This window comes from Sitophilus oryzae, unplaced genomic scaffold (assembly GCF_002938485.1).
Source record: "Sitophilus oryzae breed Bouriz unplaced genomic scaffold, Soryzae_2.0 scaffold_467_pilon_pilon, whole genome shotgun sequence".
In the NCBI taxonomy this organism is placed as follows: Eukaryota; Metazoa; Arthropoda; class Insecta; order Coleoptera; family Curculionidae; genus Sitophilus; species Sitophilus oryzae.
Genome location: NW_022147048.1, coordinates 231128 through 253367, shown reverse-complemented (window position 1 = coordinate 253367; position 22240 = coordinate 231128). Strand labels below are relative to the sequence as shown.

The following is a 22240-nucleotide window of genomic DNA, read 5'->3' as shown; positions in this document are numbered from 1 at the left end:
TTAAAGTTGACAGGTCGTTCTGTGGAAAAAGCTTGTAATTCAGTTTTAAAAAGATGCATTTTATATACTCAAAACCATGGCGGCTTTTTTGAACATTTGCTTATTTTAAAGTGTATGTAGTGATATTAGTTTTTTTTTAGTTTTAGTTTGTGTAATGTAAATTGTAAAGAACCGTTTAATAATATATTCTGTCTTTTTATAAGTTATAAATCATAACAAAATAAGAATACCATACCAACTAAGTGGAATTAGTCGAGAAAGATAAGAATTTGCTATAACTTATATCGCTGAAAAGCTTAAAAAATGGCGCTTTTTATGAAGTCATGGCCAACTATGGGTTTCATTTAAAAAAACATACGCTTGTGTCATATGTCAAAAATGACAGGGTTTAGATAAAAACGGAGGACACAATCTCATTAAGGATGTGATTTTCTACAACTTTTATCTGAAAACTTTTTGTCTAAAATAGATATAATCTATTTTTAATGGAATTGTGGTCAGCTTTTAAAATAGCCGAAATTTGTTTTTTTCGAAATATCTACTAAGCCATGAACTTTTTCAAAAATCTGAAAGGCGCATATTTATGACCCCACAAAACTGCAATTCTTTCCCCATTTAACCGACTCTTTATCTCCAGTAGTTTCCGAGATACCCACGAAATCCACCCTGTATACTATAACCACGGCATATAAATCACACGGCAGGCTAACTCTGCTCAGATTCCATTGTTTTAAATTTCTATAAAATTTGACCTTGACAGCGCCATTATCGTTTCCTACTCAGGGCCGGATTAAAACATATCAAAAAAATTCTCAGAAAATAAACTATTGTTAGACAGGGTCGTATTAAAAAAATACTGTAATTGACTGAAACTGAATTTTATTTACACAATACTTTTGTCCAAACAAATGATTCGTTAACCGCGCATACTTCTCGAAAAGTAAAAATGAAAAAATCAATTAAATATTTCACTGTAGAGAATAGACAATTAAAATTAAAAAACATGAAACTAACAAAAACATGCCAGGAGTTACAAACAAGAATTAAAGGAATACCAATAAAATATTTATTGAACAATATAAAGAGGCTACGTACAAATTATGCCCATCAATGGGCGTAGCAAATTTTATTAATATTCAAATTTCACAAATTAACAAATCCACAATTTTTTTTGAGAAACTTCTATTTTTTTTTCATGGCAGGAAACAAAGTAGGTATCGCATTGTATTTTATACGGTTACAAAGTGAATTGGTAAACATTTTAAATTCAAAATGAACAGAAGACAACTTTTGTGGGCCTTATTTATATCTTCAATATGTATAGTTAATTTATTTTCGATATACTCATTTTATTTACTTTTATAATTATATTTAAATTAATAATATAATGATTTTTAAATTTAATTTTTAATGTCTAGATACAACATTAAATTTTACTAATATTAAAGTTTGTTAAGATTTTTAATTAGGTCTTCCTATTTAGCTGAATGTCCTAATATGTATACTACTGTTTTTTTCACAACTAAAATATGTTAAAATAATTAATCACATATATACATACCTCATAGGATCTCTAGGAAACAGAAAGAAACTTTTATTGAACAACAAAAATAAAACTACTAAAACAAATCATATTACATAAGAAACGAAAATAAAACTAGAAAAACCAAATATATCACATAATAAACAAAAATAAAACAACAAAAACAAAATATATCACTCAAGAAAAAAACAAAATAAATTAAGCCGCACGCTACTGACTCGAATCTGCCGTAACTATGTGTTGTCGCTGAAAAAACTACGACACTGGTTACTTTCTGCTGATGGAAACGCAAATGGCGGCGTGCGCGAGGATATGCGCGTAGCGTTCCCGCCAAAGCGAGTTAGCCTGCCGATTGATTTATATGCCGTGCTATATAAATTTTATACAATTAACACATATATATTTGGGTTGTTGATACTCTATAGATGGATAATTTTTGGCACACTTATTGCAACATTCTCGTTCTTTACAATATTTTGATACAGGGCCGAAGCCACAACATTTAAAGCACAGAACTAAATTAAAGTATTCATAGACGTACACAGAGGTCATACATATCAAACAAGTCGATATTAATTTTTCCTCTCCACTTCGTAATTAATGGCGGTGCTTGTAAAATTCTTTGTAAGATCTTATCTTTCTTTGGATTTATACATGGCGTTTTGGAAATTATTTTAATTTTATCCTGATATCGGACTTTAATAAGTCTTCTACAAATACTTAAATTGAATTTTGGCTGTCTTGACTTGACGGTACTTTGATTTAAGTCATTTTGCTAACTCGCAGATCATCGTGATCTAAATAAAAAATATAGAATTAAGTCATAAAGACTTGACTTTAATGTTAGTCTAATAGGTAATAATTTTTGTACTATTATATTGTGCTGAGGCGTAAAAGTGCGTTACTGCGTTACTTTTATGCCTAGTAGTTAAATGACCCCTTTATAATGCCAATCATGTAGCAAAAATTAATACTTTTGTGACGTTTGAAAAAAATATATTTATTAAATATAATATCATTTTTTATGTGTTATAAACTGGCAGTTTTCATTAGAGTAGAGGGAGATGGCCGATTCTGCATCCTCCTCCCGGCGCAGGAAGTGACGTCATCAGTGATGTCATCAGCTAGGAACAGTTAAAATAGGTTAATAAACAAGAATAAACATGTTTGAACCGCTTTTAGCTTAAAACAACAGATCTGTTAATTTTTTGTTCAAACCCGTTTATTTCTGATTTAAAGCGGTGCAAAGCGGTTCAAACCTGTTTATTCTTGTTTATTAACCTATTTTAACTGTTCCTAGCTGATGACATCACTGATGACGGCACATCCTGCGCGGGAGGAGGATGCAGAATCGGCCATCTCTCTCTACTCATTAGTTTTCCTGATTTATTACTGGCTTAGTCATACAAACATTGATTCGAGACTACGAAAATATGTTCCAATATTTACAAAGTATAGCTGATGCAGTTGTATATCAACCTGATACAGGCTATCTTATACTTAAAAACAAATGTCAACTTTACTAAAACTGTACATATGTATAGAGATAATAATTAGATCACAGCGACAAGTTACTACTTAAAAAAATCTAAAAGCTTATAATATTCAGTTTTTATGCTAAAATAAAATTCTATTTACTATCTTTACTAAAACTATCTGTCCTGTCTCGTTTATGCAACTGTTTTTGAATAGGACTTGTAATCACTGAAGTACTTAAATTCACTGGCCTTACAGTAAACCTCTTTCTTTCAAGCGGATATAGCGAATATGGGGGTGGGCCTGCGGCTTCCTCCACTGTTGGTGCCGCAGTTGCAGAACTTTTTTTGCACCGAGTTTCCGCAGGTGCGAACAGTTCATGTTCTGTTAAAGTGGGTGGAATAGAAGGAGTCGCTTCCAGTATTAAGGAATTTCTTCTATCGTCTTGAAACGCCACCGAGATTTTTCTCATTTTATCCTTTCTTTTCACTGGATGATTAAGGATATTTTCGTCAGCTGGCCTTAAAGAGAACCGACGTTGCGTACGAACTTCTGGCGGAGTTGTGTTGGGTATCAACGACGACCTTCGACTTGGAGTTGCTATGATACCGTGTCTTCTCATTTTCGGAACTTGGCTGGTGGATTCTTCCTTCTCCAATGTATCTGTTGTGGTTATAGCCGATAAAGCCCTGATAAAGTCAGCTATAGAAGTTTGCTCCAATATGTGATCCCTTTGAGCGTTTTGCACATTGCCTATAACACTAGACAGCATGGAACCCCTTCTGCCATATGTACTCATTGGAACATCAAGGCAAGCTTTCTCAAACTCATCAGGAATCTTCTGCTTTTCAATGTCTTGATGACTTGATTCGTCCCTTGATAACAATCTGTTTCGAATCCTTTGAAACACGTTTTCTTTCTCGGGTTTCTTAACCTGAAACACTGACCTGGCTCTTTGTCTCTTTTTAAACTCTTTAAGCGTTTTTGCAGCTGCCGCAGCTTCACCTCCATACCACGTATTTCCGTTGATAGCTTCGTTCACTAATCGACTTGGAGGTCTGACATCGCTGATAGCTCTGCGCTTCTTAGGTTTTACCTGAGTGATTCCCGGTTCGTAGTATTCACTTGCCAATACCTCACTGTCCGAGAAACAATGAATACCCCCCTCTAAGCCTTGTCTGTTTAAAGATTCACAACTTAGAGCATTAACGACTTTGAACAATAAACCGGTCTGTTCCAGTAGTTCAGATGTAGGTCTAAAGGTCATTTCCTTGTCTATTTTCTGTAGTTCTGTGTCAGATTGGACCTTGGCTAATGGAGTGGACTTGTAGCATTCGGACATTGCTCGTTTACGTAGAGTTGCGGGAGATGCTTCTTTATAAATTGAGAACTCCGGGCAGCTTTGGCTTCTCTCCAGTATACTGGGAACGTATTCGAATTCTCCTTTGTAAACTGGTTTGACTCTCAAGAAAAGTAGTTCGTGCAGAAGGCTTCTAAGTTCAGTTCTGATTCTTTTAGGCGTGTTTTTGATGTTGTCGGCTAGAAGGCGTTCTATTTTAATAACTCGCTTACTACGCATCGCGTTGGTTATATAACTTAAGATCATGGCGACGTAGCCCATTCCTCCTATGATCCATACCAGCAAAAAAAGTTGATAGACGAAATACAAGTTGCCGAATCCAAAAGTGTCTTGTGCACCTGCAAGAAAATATACGTGGTCATCAATCATAATCAGATCAATTATTGTAGATAAATATTGGCATTTTTTGGGACAACTAATTTTAAATTCTCAAATAGTATATTGTTTTATTAAGAGTAAAAATGACACATTTTATGGCGAGGCTGTACGTTTGATATTACAGGCGAGGCACAAAAAAGTCGTTTTTACTCAGACTAAAACATGCTATTTTTTTTCAAACGTCATAAAAGTATTAATTTTTGCGACGTGATTGACAATATAAAATAGTCATTTTAACGATTAGGCATAAAAATAAAACACTAATTACGCCTAAGTATAAAAGTAAAAAAATATTATTAAACTGACATAAAAAAAGTGTCAAATTCAACGAGCCTAACCATAGTTTCTCGATATATAATTACGTACAAGGTATTACCACAGATTATACAGATTATAATCTTTGTTTTTTCTTTATTGTTTTTCGTGGTTCCAATTTTCGGAATCGGGTACTAGTTGGGTGACTAGTTTGCGCACATAGCACGCCCACTTATGGCCTCTAAAATTGTGCACAGCGCCTGACCGGCACAGTTATTAGAGAGTCATCGGAAAACCGAATAGCGTCATCCAGTATTTGCGCGTACCTTATCATGGTTACGATATGCGCGAGTCAACGCAACACCCGCTAATAACGTTACCGCCTGACGTAATTTGCGGATCAATTACACTAAGCGCTCTTTCTAAATAACCTCTGATAACGGTTAAAAATTGCTTAAATGGGCATGTGCGGGTATTTGACAACCGGAGCCGGTCGGCGAGATCTTTTATTTTAGGTTATGTTTGAATTGTTTTGAATTATTGCTTTAGTTTTATTAGGTAATTTGATATTTAAGCAGCTGGGATTAGTTTTAATTAAATAAATATGGCCCAAAATATGTATTCCACCTCTTCCAATACTAAAGAACCTATAAAGAGTCTTAGGTTTACAGCAGATGACGACTTTGCCCTTCTAAGAGAATTTGTTGCTTGTTGTCCTAAACCCATTGGCAGACGTTGACCAATAAAGCACTGGAAATGAGCACTTTAGCTCTTTAGTTTTAAAATACCTAGTAAACAAAACAATTTCAAAGTTTTAAATTCAAAGTTAGGTTAAGTTTAAACAGCGGACGCGACGCGATCAGAATTCTTTCCGATCCGATAACTATAAATGAAGAGAGTTAATACCACCTCACGTAAAGGAAATAACACCTGGCCTTATTAACGTCCATGCCCGCTATTCGGTTTAGCGATATCTCTCTATTATGCTGTTTATTGTTATTTTACGCGAGTTTATTTTTGCGCACAGGAAATTTGACTCGTTTGCACATCGTTATAAAAAACAATTTTCGTACCACGAATTAGGGACAAGATTTTTATCTGTATACTTATAGGATACCTAATCTGTGGTATTACTTTTAAATCTTTTTATATTTGGAACGTTAAAAATTCTTTAAAAAAATATTTGTGACATTTGAAAAAAATAGCATGTTATATTCGGAGTAAAAATTACTTTTTGTGCCTCGCCTGTAATGTCATCCCCGCGATAAGTTTAACTTTTTTACTCCTAACGAAACAATATACTATTTTCAAACAATATCAAACATTGCAAATTGTATACCTTTTTAAAAGTAATACCGTGTAAGTAATTATACAGGGTGATCTGAACTGTATTCTGGAAACTTCGGCAGCATGTTAAAATAAGTAAAAAAGTTCGTATAAACTTATGTCCTAAAATGCTTCGTTTCGGTGATACAGGGTGTAGAAGTTTAATTTTTATTTCGATTTATATTATTTATAATCTATATTGGGATAAGCCCATCAATACAGCATCAACAGCTGACATGAGGCATTCAATTTTAAAATCAAGACAACATTCAAATTGTTTCAAGTTTCATATTAAATATAAATAAAAACAAGTAAATCAGGAAAAGAAAGATTGAAACCAAAGCAACTAGAATTCATTAATGCAACTTCGTGTCGATTGAGTGTCAGTTACTCGGGAGAGGCTAGACGTTTGATACTTTTTGAGGTTAAGTACAAAGACAACAGCTACAAGGTAAACCAGGAAGGGAAGACAGGAGAATAAAAAAAGATTCAAGCTGAGGCAACCTGGTATACAAACGGCTCAAGAACGTCGGAAGGTGTATTTCCATGTAAGCCAAGGTAATCTAAGGATATCACAATTTTCGAGCAGAAATAAGGGCAATCCACTATTGTGTACGAGAAATAGCAAAGCAGCACAGAACACATCGTTTAGTGGCCATGTTCACAGACAGCCAAGCAGCGCTAGAGGCACTGATACAGACAGGTTCCACGGAGGTCAATTATTGACTAGTATGGGACTGTGTGCGTGCACTAATTACTTTGGGTGAACGTAGCATTTGTTAAGTTGACCTGGGTACCATGCAGGGCACGATGCCACGCCCTTTCTAATTTCAAGTTCAATAAAACACAAGTTTACTTAATCGGTAATGAGTTGCATAGAGGCCACTAGCTTTTTAATTTTAACAGCCGGGTGGTCGGGGTTCAAAGATATTAATAAAAGGGCGCCACGAGATTATACTCTATGAACTCGGCATAAAAGATGTTACTATTAAGTAGACCTCAACACTAACCTCGAACTGTTGAGTGCAACTACCATGAACTTCAATTATACTATAATTACTTGAACTTAAGTGACTCTAACTTAACTATGAGACTATACTGTAAATAATACTACTAAAAATGATTAAGTAATTTATTAAAATATTAAAAGTTTATAAAGAAATGAATGAAATGTGTTAAGAAATTTAAATCGATAAGAATTACTAAAAATACGAAAATGATCTAAGCTATATTAAATCCAAGACGTCATCCCCCTTAACTTAAACTAAGTATGCTCTAAGGGCGGAATACTAATAGCAAACTAAATCTAAACAGTCTTACTCTACTCGATGTGATATACTTGAAAACTTCCTCCGGCTGAGCTACGGCGAATAGCTACAGGGTTGCTACGGCGGTGTACAGCAGCTCGGGGTACTGTCACTGGAGCCCTTCAGCAAATGTACAGGCAAGTGTAGGACTTCAAAAGGTGAACATAAAAACCCTAAATAACATTGATTGTCTTAGAAAAGAGCCTCAATTATAGAACAAGGACTAGCACAACGTGTAGGAGTTAATAAAGGTAATAAAGAAGGACTAATCAAATCTGAACTTTACCTCATGATGTCCAACGGGTACCTCTACACGGATAACAGGAACGGATGAAATTCTGGACTGTTCTGTGCTACGGTCTGGATCGGTCTTCTTGCTCTACAATTACGAACAACCAAATAAGATTTAAGAAAGATAACACTCAACTAATCTTTCTACACCACGTGGGCGTGGAAAAGTCGAAAACCAGACAACAATATGAACAAAAATCAGTTGAGCATTGACTTAGAATAGGCAGAAGAATTATAGCATACCTTGGAACTATTCGGGGACTTCTTGGGCACGTGGAATCGGAATATCGGTAGGAAAATTTGGCTATTTTAATCCCATTGCGGTAATTGGTCGACGGTCCATAAAAATCATCAAAATCCAACCACGTCTCTGACCAAATTTGTTTCGGAAGCCTTAATCCTTCTTTACGAAGACCTGCTATTCACCAACAGGGAATGCTTCACGAAACGGCAGAGAGTTCTTCACGACGACATTCGGACAGTGGGTACACAAGAAGTGATGCAAGGATACGATTTCCTTCACAAAATCAGATTTCAACCGGAAATCTCCCTCCAGAATAGAGATAGAGAACTATATATCTTGACTAGTCCAAGTCACAAAAAGGCATAAATAAAAAACGATGTTCTAGAATATTTTCCAACAGCCATATTTCATATCCGGTCAATGAACGAACTTAACTCAGAAATTCCACAATTAAATGAACAAATTGGACACTGCGATCCACATCAAAAATAACCAATTTAACTACGAAATTTTATCTGATAATTATAAAATTTCAATAATCAAAACAAAGGATAAATAAATCCAAAAACATCTGATTTTATCTGACAGTGACAAGTGACAAGTGATGACCAAAGATAAAGAGAGGTCGACAAAAATTTTAATGCTGGGCCAGTGACAATATTGTGAAGCTTGCATATCGCGGTGTATATCGGGTTGCATAATCGTAAAATTTAAATAAAATAATATTTAACAATAAAATTATAGTAAACATGATGCAAAAATAATAGTTATTTGCGATAATTTATGAGCTAGCACACAGAGGTCGTAGCGAGGAAATTTGACTGTTACGAGGGCCACAAGGGTAACAAAAGACAGATGAAAGGGCCAAGCTATCGGGCAAGCAACTACAACCATTCATTTGCCCAGAACCCTTCTGCGGCGTTGCAAAGGCAGTCACAAGAATGCGAGAGAAGAATAAAGGGAGCGTACTGTCTAATGATCGAACCCTGTATCACCCCATCTCTCGCACCGCAGGCAAATGTGCGATTCGCGGTAACAGGAAATGATAGGCCATTGCTAGGAAGCTACATGGAAGGTTCAGTCGCTCAGTTGCTAGACTTTGTTGAAATGTAACCTAAGGATCAGAAGGGGTCAACAATAGATCTGAATAGGTCGCAGTGGATCAGGCCAATACGATGAGTGATTCGGCTTAAAAATGGAGATGATTCAATGTTCTTAATAGTTTTATTTGTTCCTACTTTCACCAACACTCTCCCTCTTGAACAATAAAATGACTTTACTGACAACAAATTTCTCACTAGAGACTGCTAAAAATTACTAGTAAAATTTGACATTTTCTGGTTCAACGCGTAATTTTTAACATGTCCTAGTGATTGTCAAGATTTACTGGATTTCCGACTTTTACTGTAACATAGACTATTTTGTGATGGAAAACAGTAGTTGTTTTTAAATAGTTTAGTTTGAGTGCGTGAGTACATTTGTTTAGTTTAAATAAACTAAACAAATGTACGTGTTAATACGAAAAGCATCTCTGAAAAATTAGCTTGTTATAATTTATTTCTTAAAAACAATAGTTGCTTTCAAGAAATAACAACAACAAAAACTACGTTTTCTTTACCATTTTCATTTAAGTTTATAACCAATATATTTGATTTCTCTGACGATAACTTGTTATTTTTTTATAACCAAAGGAAATATAAGGTGTTAAATGTTTACCCGCATTTTAAATGCTGAAGGTTAACGTATTTTGACGTTGTTGACTTGAGCATCATCAGTGCTCTTATTGTAAAACAAAGTTCAATACATTTTGTTCTAGTGGGCCGATTTTGATAATTTTTTAAGCAATTTACAGCTAAATAATTTGGTCTTTTAGTCCCTTTTTAAGTTAAAAATGATTGCTCATCTGTCTATTATACGATGGAAAACAAAAAGTTGCAATTTTGACGAAAGCTTAAACATCCTGTGGAATGGTACAGGGTTCGGCAATAATGCGTCAGGCATCTGTAGCTACTTAATGTACTGTGATTCACGGCCATGGCACGTTAGACGTTTTTCTAGAATTGGTGATAGGATATTTTTGAAAATTTGGATTTTTGCATAGACACCTGCTCCACCTGTCAATATTTTCAATCTTCAGTCTAAAATATTTTCATAAAAAAATGGTTTATTTAGACCGATCGGTTATTGGAGATATTCGTTTTTGAATAACGCAACGGTTTCGTAACGATTTATAGCAATTTTGGCAATTTACAGCAAATACAATTTACAGCAAATAATTTACAGTTTGTAAAGTTTTTTGTTGATAAGTTCTTCATCAATACATATATGAAATAGTGTTTATTGTTTTTGTAATGTACTTGTCATTGAAAATGTATGTTATTAATGATTGTTGGCAGCTACTCTAGTAAAGATGGTTTTAAGTCCAGAAGATGTAGATATATGATATTATGATATTGTTGCTTTAATAAACATGGAAGATATCAACTTCTGAACATAGAGCCGTTGTAAAATATTATGAATGAATTACTAACCTGCCACGAAATCTCCAAATCCAATTGTCGTAAGTGTTACGAAGGAATAATATACAGAGATGTCATATTCCCATCCCTCAAACACCGACATAATAGTAGAAGGTAGGAATATAAAGAAGGTGAATCCGGGTATCAAGTACAAGATAACTTGTCCAATCAGGCCTAATTTGGCAACATCGTAATCCAGTTTGGCCTCTAGCTTCGAGTTCTTCCAGCGGGCATGCAATTTTGTAAACTGTAACAAACGGAAATCTAATATTAATATAAACCATTTAAATAATGCTATAATATACTAATTTGGTTAAACTTTTGAGATACAGGGTGTTCGATAAGTCCACGGCCAAATTTCAGGAGCTGATTGAATATAAAAAAACCGGACAATAGCGAGCCAATTATGCCAAACGTCGTATCCAACTTTGCAGGGTGGGACCCTTGACAATCTGCACTTCTGCCCTTCAAAAAATAGTTTCTTTTGTAATTGTCTTAAATATCTTGTAGACGATTTTTTTTAAATTTGTCAATATTATTTCTATTTAAACATAATTTAAGCATAATTAAATTAAAACAATTAACTTCAGTGGCGTCCCAAGGAACAACTTTTGAATATACTGAAAAAAGGAACTGAAAATTACGTACTATATGTATAGGCATTCCAGAATTATTAGAAATTAATATCATATCATTATAAAAAGTTACAAGGTACAGTGATTCAGCATTTGCAGTTTATTGAGTCCTACATTGAAATTCCATAATTCGGTAACAATGTGCCAGGACGAATATGTATAGTTACACAAAATGATAGATTAGATGCCATCTATCATTTTAATCAAACAGACATGGCAGAAGCCACGCCAATTACCAAAAAAATTTGAAAAAGCTGTGAAATTCAGTTCAGACAGAATGGCTGAATATTTATAGCGTTATGTGTGTTTATGGCTAGTGTGTTTGTTAAGGATATTAAACTCCGATAGCTGGTAGGCAAAAATAATATAATAGGTACTACTAATAATTAGATAGGGTACATAAATACAATAGGATCGAAAAAAAAACGGCATCAGCGATGGCTTTAAACAGAAATCATTGACATTTTTTTATCTAAAATGTCATCAATATCATCAATGTTCATTCCCAAGCCATCTGGATGCTGTTTATTATATGCATACGGTATTAGATATTAGAGTAATATTCTATGACTGAAATATTTAATTGGGTATTCTTATTTTGCCCGTTTGGTTGGTTTACAATAAATTTCAGAAGCGTCCAAACAATCCAAAAATTTAATATGATTAATGATTTGACGATATCTAAATTCGTTTTCCGTAAAACTTACTTATATTGCCCATAATTACAATTTACTGAATGGAGAAGAATCTTCCAGAATAGTGAGCCAGAGCTGAGAAAGTTGCTGAGAAATTACTCAATTAACAATAGAGAAAGAAGAACCATATGAAAATATTTAGGACGATTTACCACTATCCACTCTATAGCTTACTTCCGGTTTCTCTTATTACCGATTCTGAACCGTCCTAGAACTGTGATGCGTATGCGCAGAAGGAAATATGAAGACATTATTTCATTTGCGCATGCGCTGCCGAGTTCTAGGATGGTTCAGAATCGGTAATAACAAGAACCCGAACAAAGCTTATTACGTACTATAACATAGGCCACCCTGATTCTGACTAGCTTAAAAAACGTTCTAGTCCTTTTTTTTGTAATGTTTTTACAGTTTTCAAATAAAAAAAAATATGTTATTTAAAAAGCTGTTTTTTTTTCATAAATTACTAATGTTACCGTAATATTACCGGCAATTTTACATCACTAAATATACAGTACTAGCGTGTACCAGCGACTTCGTTCGCGTCAAATTAATCATTTGTAATGGTGATGATAAGCAAAGCGAGAATTTCCATTAACATACAAACTGGATAAAATTTTCTCACATTTATGTCAGCATGAGAAAAAACAATATGGCGATATTATTATATAACTTGGTAATATTTGAGGGGTAGTTTCATCTCGTTGGAATTTGACTTTCGTAAAATCCGTTTGCTAAAAATAAGCTTTTTACGTCAAGCAGTTTAAGCAGAATCGTGGTTAAGAAATTACCCAACTTTTTGGAACACCCTGTATGACTTTTTAAAAAATTTCAAAATATGTAAAAAACCAAATAAATTATGCTTATCCTAGCGTTTTCCCGAAAGACTAACCGTTTTTTAAATAACAAATGTTGTAATATTTGAGGGGCGTTTTCACCCTCTTGGAATTTGAGTTTCGAGAAACCCCTCCTTATCAAACCTCTACACCCCACAGTCAATCCGTTTGCCAAAAATCAGCTTTAAACGTCAAGCAGTTTAAGCAGAATCGTGATTGCTCAATAATATAATATTTTATGAAACACCCTGTATAAATTTATAAAAAATCTCAAAATATGTAAAAAAACAAAATAAAATATACGTGTTTAAGCGTTTTTTCGGAAACTTGACGTTTTTTAAATAAAAAATATTGTAATATTTGAGGGGTGGTTTCACCCTCTTGGAACTGGAATTTCAAAAAATCCCTTCTTATCGAACCTCTACACCCTAGAATCAACCTGTACGCCAAAACTGAGCTTCTTACGTTGAGTGGTTTGAGCAGGATCGTGATTAATCAGTATGTCAGTCACTTAAGGATTTTATATTTAGTATAGATGTAGATAATATACCATATTTTATAAAATATTGTATATTAATTACTCTGTCAAATTTTTCAGCAAATATCTTTTTTAAAAGATCTTTGACATATAAATTTTATAGTGTAATAATGGCCTAAAAAACGGTTAGAAAAAACGTTTTTATGGTTGAAAATTTACATCGTTTTTACATACATTTACAAAAATGTCCCTTGATCTACTTATTAAGAATGTGTATTTCGAAAATTGGAAGAACAAATATTAAACTCTATTACTTGCTAATAAATTTGTTGATATTTGCCAATAATACAGCGATAATTTATCGTCTCGAACGTGTTAAATGGCAAGATAAAGTTATTTTTCGCTATTTTTAAGAAAAAATTATAATAAATTCATATACCAGACTCTCAAAAATGTGATACTTCAATTATTAGATACAATACTAGACGTGGGAGATAATTACATAAGTACATATATAAATTTCATTGATGAATATTCGATTAACAACGTTAAAAGACTTTTAAGTGTAGCTGATGATTGTGATGCTTTTTATCACTTACCGATTTGCCAAAAAATTCACCAAGTGTAAATATAACGATACCGTTCATTGGAATGCCAATCAGTCCATAAAAAATCATAAAAATTCGTGTAAACATTGTTGTAGGAGCTAAATTACCATACCCTGAAAATAAAAAAACATACTTTTTTAATTAATTATAAGAAAAACACAGTGTGTGCACTATGTGCGCATATTTGAAGCCAAACTTCTTACTAACAGCTATTGAATTGAATAATTTGAAGGATATGTTTGAAAAAGCGACTTATGATGCTGCTTTAATATAAATATCATTTTCAATTTATTTCTGTAATCTGTATATTTTCTGCTTCCTGAATAGCTTGCAAATTTTGTGGAATATTTACCACCCAAAATAGACAGTTATGCAAATGCCTAATAATGTTAACGCTTAAATTTCTTTAAGAAGAGACAAAATTATGATCCTCACCAACGATTCGTATTTATAGTGGTTAATATAGAGAATTATAAAATAATAAGCCTTCTCTCGCACCTATACAAGCTCTTCACTAGGATTATCAACAACTGACTTTCTACGAAACTAGATTCCTATCAGCCAATAGAACAGGCAGGCTTTCGAAAAGGTTTTAGTACCATCGATCATCTACAAACAATTAAAACAGTCATTGAAAAAACAACAGAATACAATATACCGCTACATTTGGCCTTTGTAGACTACCAAAAAGCCTTTGACAGCATCGAAACCTGGTGATTTCTAGCTGCAATGAAGGACGCGAGAATTGATTCCAGATATTATTCCATTATTAAAAATATCTATGATAGTGCAACGTTCCAAGTTAAATTAGATGATGACCTCAAAACAGAAAAAATACTACTCGGCAAGGGCGTGAGACAAGCAGATACCATCTCTCCCAAGTTATTTACACTGGCACTGGAAAATGTCTTCAAGAAATTATACTGGGAAAATAGCGGTCTAAACATCGATGGGGTACACCTTAGCCATCTTAGGTTCGCAGACGATATTGTCTTGCTGACCACCGACATTCAAGAACTGAACACCATGCTAAAGGAGCTAAATGACCAGTCCCAGAAAATTGGCCTTAAAATGAACTTGAAGAAGAGCAAGATAATGAGCAACAATATCCATAACATTACTGTTGACAACGTTATTATTGAAAACGTAGACCATTATATATATTTAGGTCATAAAATCAAGCTGGGTAAGGAGAACCAAAATACGGAGATCAAACGCAGGATCCATTTGGCATGGATAGCATTTGGATATATGAGCGATGTTTTCAAGGATAGAAAGGTGCCCATCAACCTAAAGAAAAAGGCTTATGACTGCTGTATTCTACCTGTAGTTATAGTAATTTTCTTAGCCGCGTATGGCACAGATCGTTACCCAGAGCAAGCTAAATTGTTTTACAAAGGTGTAGATCTACCTCGAATGGGGTAGCTGTGGCAACACTGCCACTACCACTTTTCCTGACGCTAGCTCTTGTGCCACGGCCTTGAATTTTTACTCTCAACGCACCTAAAGAAGTTTCATTTCAAAAATATAAAATATTAAACATTACATCATTAAATCTTACATAATAATTATACACTTTGACCCTGACCAAACTTTTAAAATATTAAAATATAAGTATCTGTCATCGATGACATTTAACCAAGTAATTTTGCATACAGCGAACTTCATTTCAGGGCCGCCTGCTTAAAAGTATATTTTTTCTATCTAAAAGTTGATGTCTTAATACCGTATGATCGAAAAAAAAACGGTGTCCAGTTGGCTGGGAAATGACGATCGATGACATTCCCCATATACATTTACATATAAAATGACAGCGATCTTCATTTCATAGCCATCGCTGACGCCGTTTTTTCTCGATCATACGGTAGTTTCAATTATGCTTTATAACTTAGGGTTTACAGTCATTAGCAATGTCTAAAAAACAATTAAAATTAATAATATATCCTAGCAACAGCCTTAGAAAGCAAAAACTGTAAGAAATTGAGCAGAAGGTCTACAAAAGATTTTTACAAATAATAATTGTAAAAAATAAATAACATCAGAAATTGAGTAACCTACAGAAAACAGAATAACAAATTCTAAGATTCTTTGAGGTCTACAGCGTCAGTATTGAAAAAGAGAAACGTTTGCCCAGCATGTAAAAGACCATACCATAACGAGGTATAATGATGCTTCCAAAACCAAAGCAGAGACAGGGATATAAGTATTTGGCCGACTACTAAACACTCCGAACCAATGGGATCCCAGCATCTTTACGGCAGAACTCTACACTATCTAAAGATGCGTACAATTTCCCTTAGATAGGAACTATCAAAACAGGAAATAGCGATCTTATTTGATAGTCAAGCAGCACTAAAAGCGATCAGTTAATCATCAGTATTGAGTTCAGTAAACATCAATTCGAAGTTGGTCAAAGAATGCCTAGGGAAGCTGAACAAATGAGGCAAAGAAAGTAAAGTCCTTCTACTCTGGATGTCCGCTCATCAAGGGATAGAAGGCAATGAACATCCAAACGATCTAGCTAGAAAAGGAGAGAACACTCAACTAATTGGACCAGAACCGTTTTACTTTCCAAGTGGAAACGAACTTAAAGCAGAAATCCGAGGAAAATCAAAACTTTAACTTGACAATCTTTGAATTGTCACGGTGTTTCTAACAGGACACTGTCTCCTCAAAGAACACCTCAGTAGATTAAAGTTGAGAAACAACGGCGAGTTGTGTTCTGTGGAGAAACACCAGAACATCTTATGATTGAGTTCACTGAGACAACAACCGTTCGTGCCGTAAACTTTGGTAGCCGTACCATCAGCCGATTTTGTCAAAGCTTTGATTCTGTATGATGTATGATAACTTATTATAACTCAAGAAGGGGGAACACATAATAGATCTGTAAGGTTACGGTGATTAACCCTCCTCCTAAACAGTGTCAGATAATGTCATATAATGACATTATTTATTCACTTCTGATTTTTTCACCACTAGATGAAAAGTCTACAAAATAAAATAGTTATAATCTTTCCAAGAAATGAACCCGTCACAAAGGTATGGACATTATTTTCATTATGGTAATGTTTTGGTAATGAATGGCAATCACGTCTTTGATTTTATTTTCAAAAAAGATCATACATACATTAAGCAGTCAAGGTCTTAACCTATCTCGCACTCGTAAGTCCCGTCTTAAACTGTATGTGTTTGGCCATCCAGTTTCGATCCAAAATCAGATAAATGTTATGTAAGTTGCTTATCACTATGAAACAAAAAGTTTGTTTGATTGTTCATATATTTGATATCTATGAACGATAAAAAAAACATAAACAGACACAAGGTAAATTCTTAGTTCGTCACTTTTCAAAAGTGGTTTAATCAATTTATTGTTTCTTTAATTTTTATTTGTTCGTTTAAAGTCATATGATATTTGATTTATTAAGTGTTTACAGATTGTCTTATTATACTTATTAAATATAGGTGTGTATAATTAATATATATACATATACTTACACATACTTTTATTGCGCCTTTAGCACAGACTATGATTGATATTTTCGTTGAAGATTGCTCAAACAGTGAAGAATTTTGGTAGAATTAGGGTATACAGAGTGTCTAAAAATTTATATTAAATAATTACTAGCTTTAAACGGCAATAAATTAATTTAAATAGAACATCCTGTATATTTTACGAGAATCAGATGCACAATTTAACTGTCTATCAAATTGTATTTTACCATTTTTTATCTCTTCAAATTTTTGTAGAAAATGTATTTACTTATAGTTTAGACCATATTATTTATCACTATACCAATGGAATATTGACATTTTAAATTGTTTTTAATGTAACAAATTTTCAAGTGTACTTCATTTAAAAAAAACCGTTTAAATACTTTTTGTTAAAGAGGACCAATTAATATGATCCCAGTATTCAAACTACATTAATTGACTGTTTACGTTGATTAATAATAATTGCTCCAAATACCTACTAAAAAACTGAAATTTGTATGTATATTAGACAGTATGGTGAAAAGTAATCCCTTATAAATTTTATTTCATTTTTTGACGAATGCTTATTTATAACAACAGAGACGTTCATTTTCATAACTTATTATTATATTGATTTCTGAGTCAAATCCACATTTATTTAGAATAATTTATTAATTAAAACAATTAAGTACGAATGTAATTAGCTAATTTTCGGGCGGAAGTAATGGTGGTATATTTAATTGGTATACTCTTTTTGTAAACAAATGGGCTTGCAATATTATTATTTTTACCACCTGTATATTTTGTACATATGTTGCTTTAATCTAAAATGTCAATATTCCATGGGTATAATGATAAATGAGGTCTAAATTATAAGAAAACGATTTTTTTTAGGAAAACTTGAAGAGCTAGGTAAAAAATGGTATAATACAATTTCATATAATACAAATGGTTAATACAAATGGTATTACACAATTAAATTGTGCATCTGACTCACCTAAAATCTAGAGTGTTCCATTTAAATTAAACAAGTTATTGCCGTTTAAAGCAATTAATTATTTCATATAAATTTGTGGAGACTCTGTATAAGGTAGTATAATTTTTATTATTGCAACACAATATCTGATCAACAAATAATCTTCAGTAAATATTTAGTACTAAAAACTTTGATACCATTGGAGAAATGAAGCTTTAAAAATTTTACTGTAATTACATAAAATTGAAAATATTTAAAAAACGGTAAGGTTTAAGTGTACTCTCAAAAAATGTGATACTTCAATTATTAGATACAATACTAGACGTGGGAGATAATTACATAAGTACATATATAAATTTCATTGATGAATATTCGATTAACAACGTTAAAAGACTTTTAAGTGTAGCTGATGATTGTGATGCTTTTTATCACTTACCGATTTGCCAAAAAATTCACCAAGTGTAAATATAACGATACCGTTCATTGGAATGCCAATCAGTCCATAAAAATCATAAAATTCGTGTAAACATTGTTGTAGGAGCTAAATTACCATACCCTGAAAATAAAAAATACTTTTTTAATTAATTATAAGAAAAACACAGTGTGTGCACTATGTGCGCATATTTGAAGCCAAACTTACTAACAGCTATTGAATTGAATAATTTGAAGGATATGTTTGAAAAAGCGACTTATGATGCTGCTTTTAATATAAATATCATTTTCAATTTATTTCTGTAATCTGTATATTTTCTGCTTCCTGAATAGCTTGCAAATTTTGTGGAATATTTACCACCCAAAATAGACAGTTATGCAAATGCCTAATAATGTTAACGCTTAAATTTCTTTAAGAAGAGACAAAATTATGATCCTCACCAACGATTCGTATTTATAGTGGTTAATATAGAGAATTATAAAATAATAAGCCTTCTCTCGCACCTATACAAGCTCTTCACTAGGATTATCAACAACCGACTGTCTACGAAACTAGATTCCTATCAGCCAATAGAACAGGCAGGCTTTCGAAAAGGTTTTAGTACCATCGATCATCTACAAACAATTAAAACAGTCATTGAAAAAACAACAGAATACAATATACCTCTACATTTGGCCTTTGTAGACTACCAAAAAGCCTTTGACAGCATCGAAACCTGGTCATTTCTAGCTGCAATGGAGGACGCGAGAATTGATTCCAGATATTATTCCATTATTAAAAATATCTATGATAGTGCAACCTTCCAAGTTAAATTAGATGATGACCTCAAAACAGAAAAAATACTACTCGGCAAGGGCGTGAGACAAGGAGATACCATCTCTCCCAAGTTATTTACACTGGCACTGGAAAATGTCTTCAAGAAATTAGAATGGGAAAATAGAGGTCTAAACATCGATGGGGTACACCTTAGCCATCTGAGGTTCGCAGACGATATTGTCTTGCTGAGCACCGACATTCAAGAACTAAACACCATGCTAAATGAGCTAAATGACCAATCCCAGAAAATTGGCCTTAAAATGAACTTGAAGAAGACCAAGATAATGAGCAACAATATCCATAACATTACCGTTGACAACGTTATTATTGAAAACGTAGACCATTATATATATTTAGGTCATAAAATCAAGCTGGGCAAGGAAAACCAAAATACGGAGATCAACGCAGGATCCATTTGGCATGGATAGCATTTGGATATATGAGCGATGTTTTCAAGGATAGAAAGGTGCCCATCAACCTAAAGAAAAGGCTTATGACTGCTGTATTCTACCTGTAGTTATAGTAATTTTCTTAGCCGCGTATGGCACAGATCGTTACCCAGAGCAAGCTAAATTGTTTTACAAAGGTGTAGATCTACCTCGAATGGGGTAGCTGTGGCAACACTGCCACTACCACTTTTCCTGACGCTAGCTCTTGTGCCACGGCCTTGATTTTTACTCTCAACGCACCTAAAGAAGTTTCATTTCAAAAATATAAAATATTAAACATTACATCATTAAATCTTACATAATAATTATATACTTTGACATTAAATCTTACATAATAATTATACACTTTGACCCTGACCAAACTTTTAAAATATTAAAATATAAGTATCTGTCATCGATGACATTTAACCAAGTAATTTTGCATACAGCGAACTTCATTTCAGGGCCGCCTGCTTAAAAGTATATTTTTCTATCTAAAAGTTGATGTCTTAATACCGTATGATCGAAAAAAACGGTGTCCAGTTGGCTGGGAAATGACGATCGATGACATTCCCCATATACATTTACATATAAAATGACAGCGATCTTCATTTCATAGCCATCGCTGACGCCGTTTTTTCTCGATCATACGGTAGTTTCAATTATGCTTTATAACTTAGGGTTTACAGTCATTAGCAATGTCTAAAAACAATTAAAATTAATAATATATCCTAGCAACAGCCTTAGAAAGCAAAAACTGTAAGAAATTGAGCAGAAGGTCTACAAAAGATTTTTACAAATAATAATTGTAAAAATAAATAACATCAGAAATTGAGTAACCTACAGAAAACAGAATAACAAATTCTAAGATTCTTTGAGGTCTACAGCGTCAGTATTGAAAAAGAGAAACGTTTGCCCAGCATGTAAAAGACCATACCATAACGAGGTATAATGATGCTTCCAAAACCAAAGCAGAGACAGGGATATAAGTATTTGGCCGACTACTAAACACTCTGAACCAATGGGATCCCAGCATCTTTACGGCAGAACTCTACACTATCTAAAGATGCGTACAATTTCCTTAGATAGGAACTATCAAAACAGGAAATAGCGATCTTATTTGATAGTCAAGCAGCACTAAAAGCGATCAGTTAATCATCAGTATTGAGTTCAGTAAACATCAATTCGAAGTTGGTCAAAGAATGCCTAGGGAAGCTGAACAAATGAGGCAAAGAAAGTAAAGTCCTTCTACTCTGGATGTCCGCTCATCAAGGGATAGAAGGCAATGAACATCCAAACGATCTAGCTAGAAAAGGAGAGAACACTCAACTAATTGGACCAGAACCGTTTTACTTTCCAAGTGGAAACGAACTTAAAGCAGAAACGAGGAAAATCAAAACTTTAACTTGACAATCTTTGAATTGTCACGGTGTTTCTAACAGGACACTGTCTCCTCAAAGAACACCTCAGTAGATTAAAGTTGAGAAACAACGGCGAGTTGTGTTCTGTGGAGAAACACCAGAACATCTTATGATTGAGTTCACTGAGACAACAACCGTTCGTGCCGTAAACTTTGGTAGCCGTACCATCAGCCGATTTTGTCAAAGCTTTGATTCTGTATGATGTATGATAACTTATTATAACTCAAGAAGGGGGAACACATAATAGATCTGTAAGGTTACGGTGATTAACCCTCCTCCTAAACAGTGTCAGATAATGTCATATAATGACATTATTTATTCACTTCTGATTTTTTCACCACTAGATGAAAAGTCTACAAAATAAAATAGTTATAATCTTTCCAAGAAATGAACCCGTCACAAAGGTATGGACATTATTTTCATTATGGTAATGTTTTGGTAATGAATGGCAATCACGTCTTTGATTTTATTTTCAAAAAAGATCATACATACATTAAGCAGTCAAGGTCTTAACCTATCTCGCACTCGTAAGTCCTGTCTTAAACTGTATGTGTTTGGCCATCCAGTTTCGATCCAAAATCAGATAAATGTTATGTAAGTTGCTTATCACTATGAAACAAAAAGTTTGTTTGATTGTTCATATATTTGATATCTATGAACGATAAAAAACATAAACAGACACAAGGTAAATTCTTAGTTCGTCACTTTTCAAAAGTGGTTTAATCAATTTATTGTTTCTTTAAT

General features: G+C 33.6%; 1 protein-coding gene across 5 annotated transcripts in view; it reads right to left on the bottom strand.

Moving 5' to 3' along the window:
- Positions 1 to 1716: 1716 nt before the first annotated feature.
- Positions 1717 to 22240, bottom strand: part of LOC115886073 (open rectifier potassium channel protein 1) — a 38581-nt gene continuing 18057 nt past the window's right edge. For 3 of the 5 annotated variants that reach the window (XM_030905108.1, XM_030905107.1, XM_030905110.1), the window contains 3 exons: positions 13940 to 14061; positions 10712 to 10946; positions 1717 to 4717 (listed from right to left, as the gene is read on the bottom strand). In XM_030905108.1, the coding sequence (XP_030760968.1) occupies positions 3174 to 4717; positions 10712 to 10946; positions 13940 to 14061 (1901 nt within the window). In that variant the 3' untranslated portion in view covers positions 1717 to 3173. Of the gene's footprint in view, positions 4718 to 10711; positions 10947 to 13939; positions 14062 to 17078; positions 17131 to 17446; positions 17468 to 22240 lie in introns of those variants that run through there. The other 2 variants (XM_030905111.1, XM_030905112.1) reach the window with 2 other exon arrangements.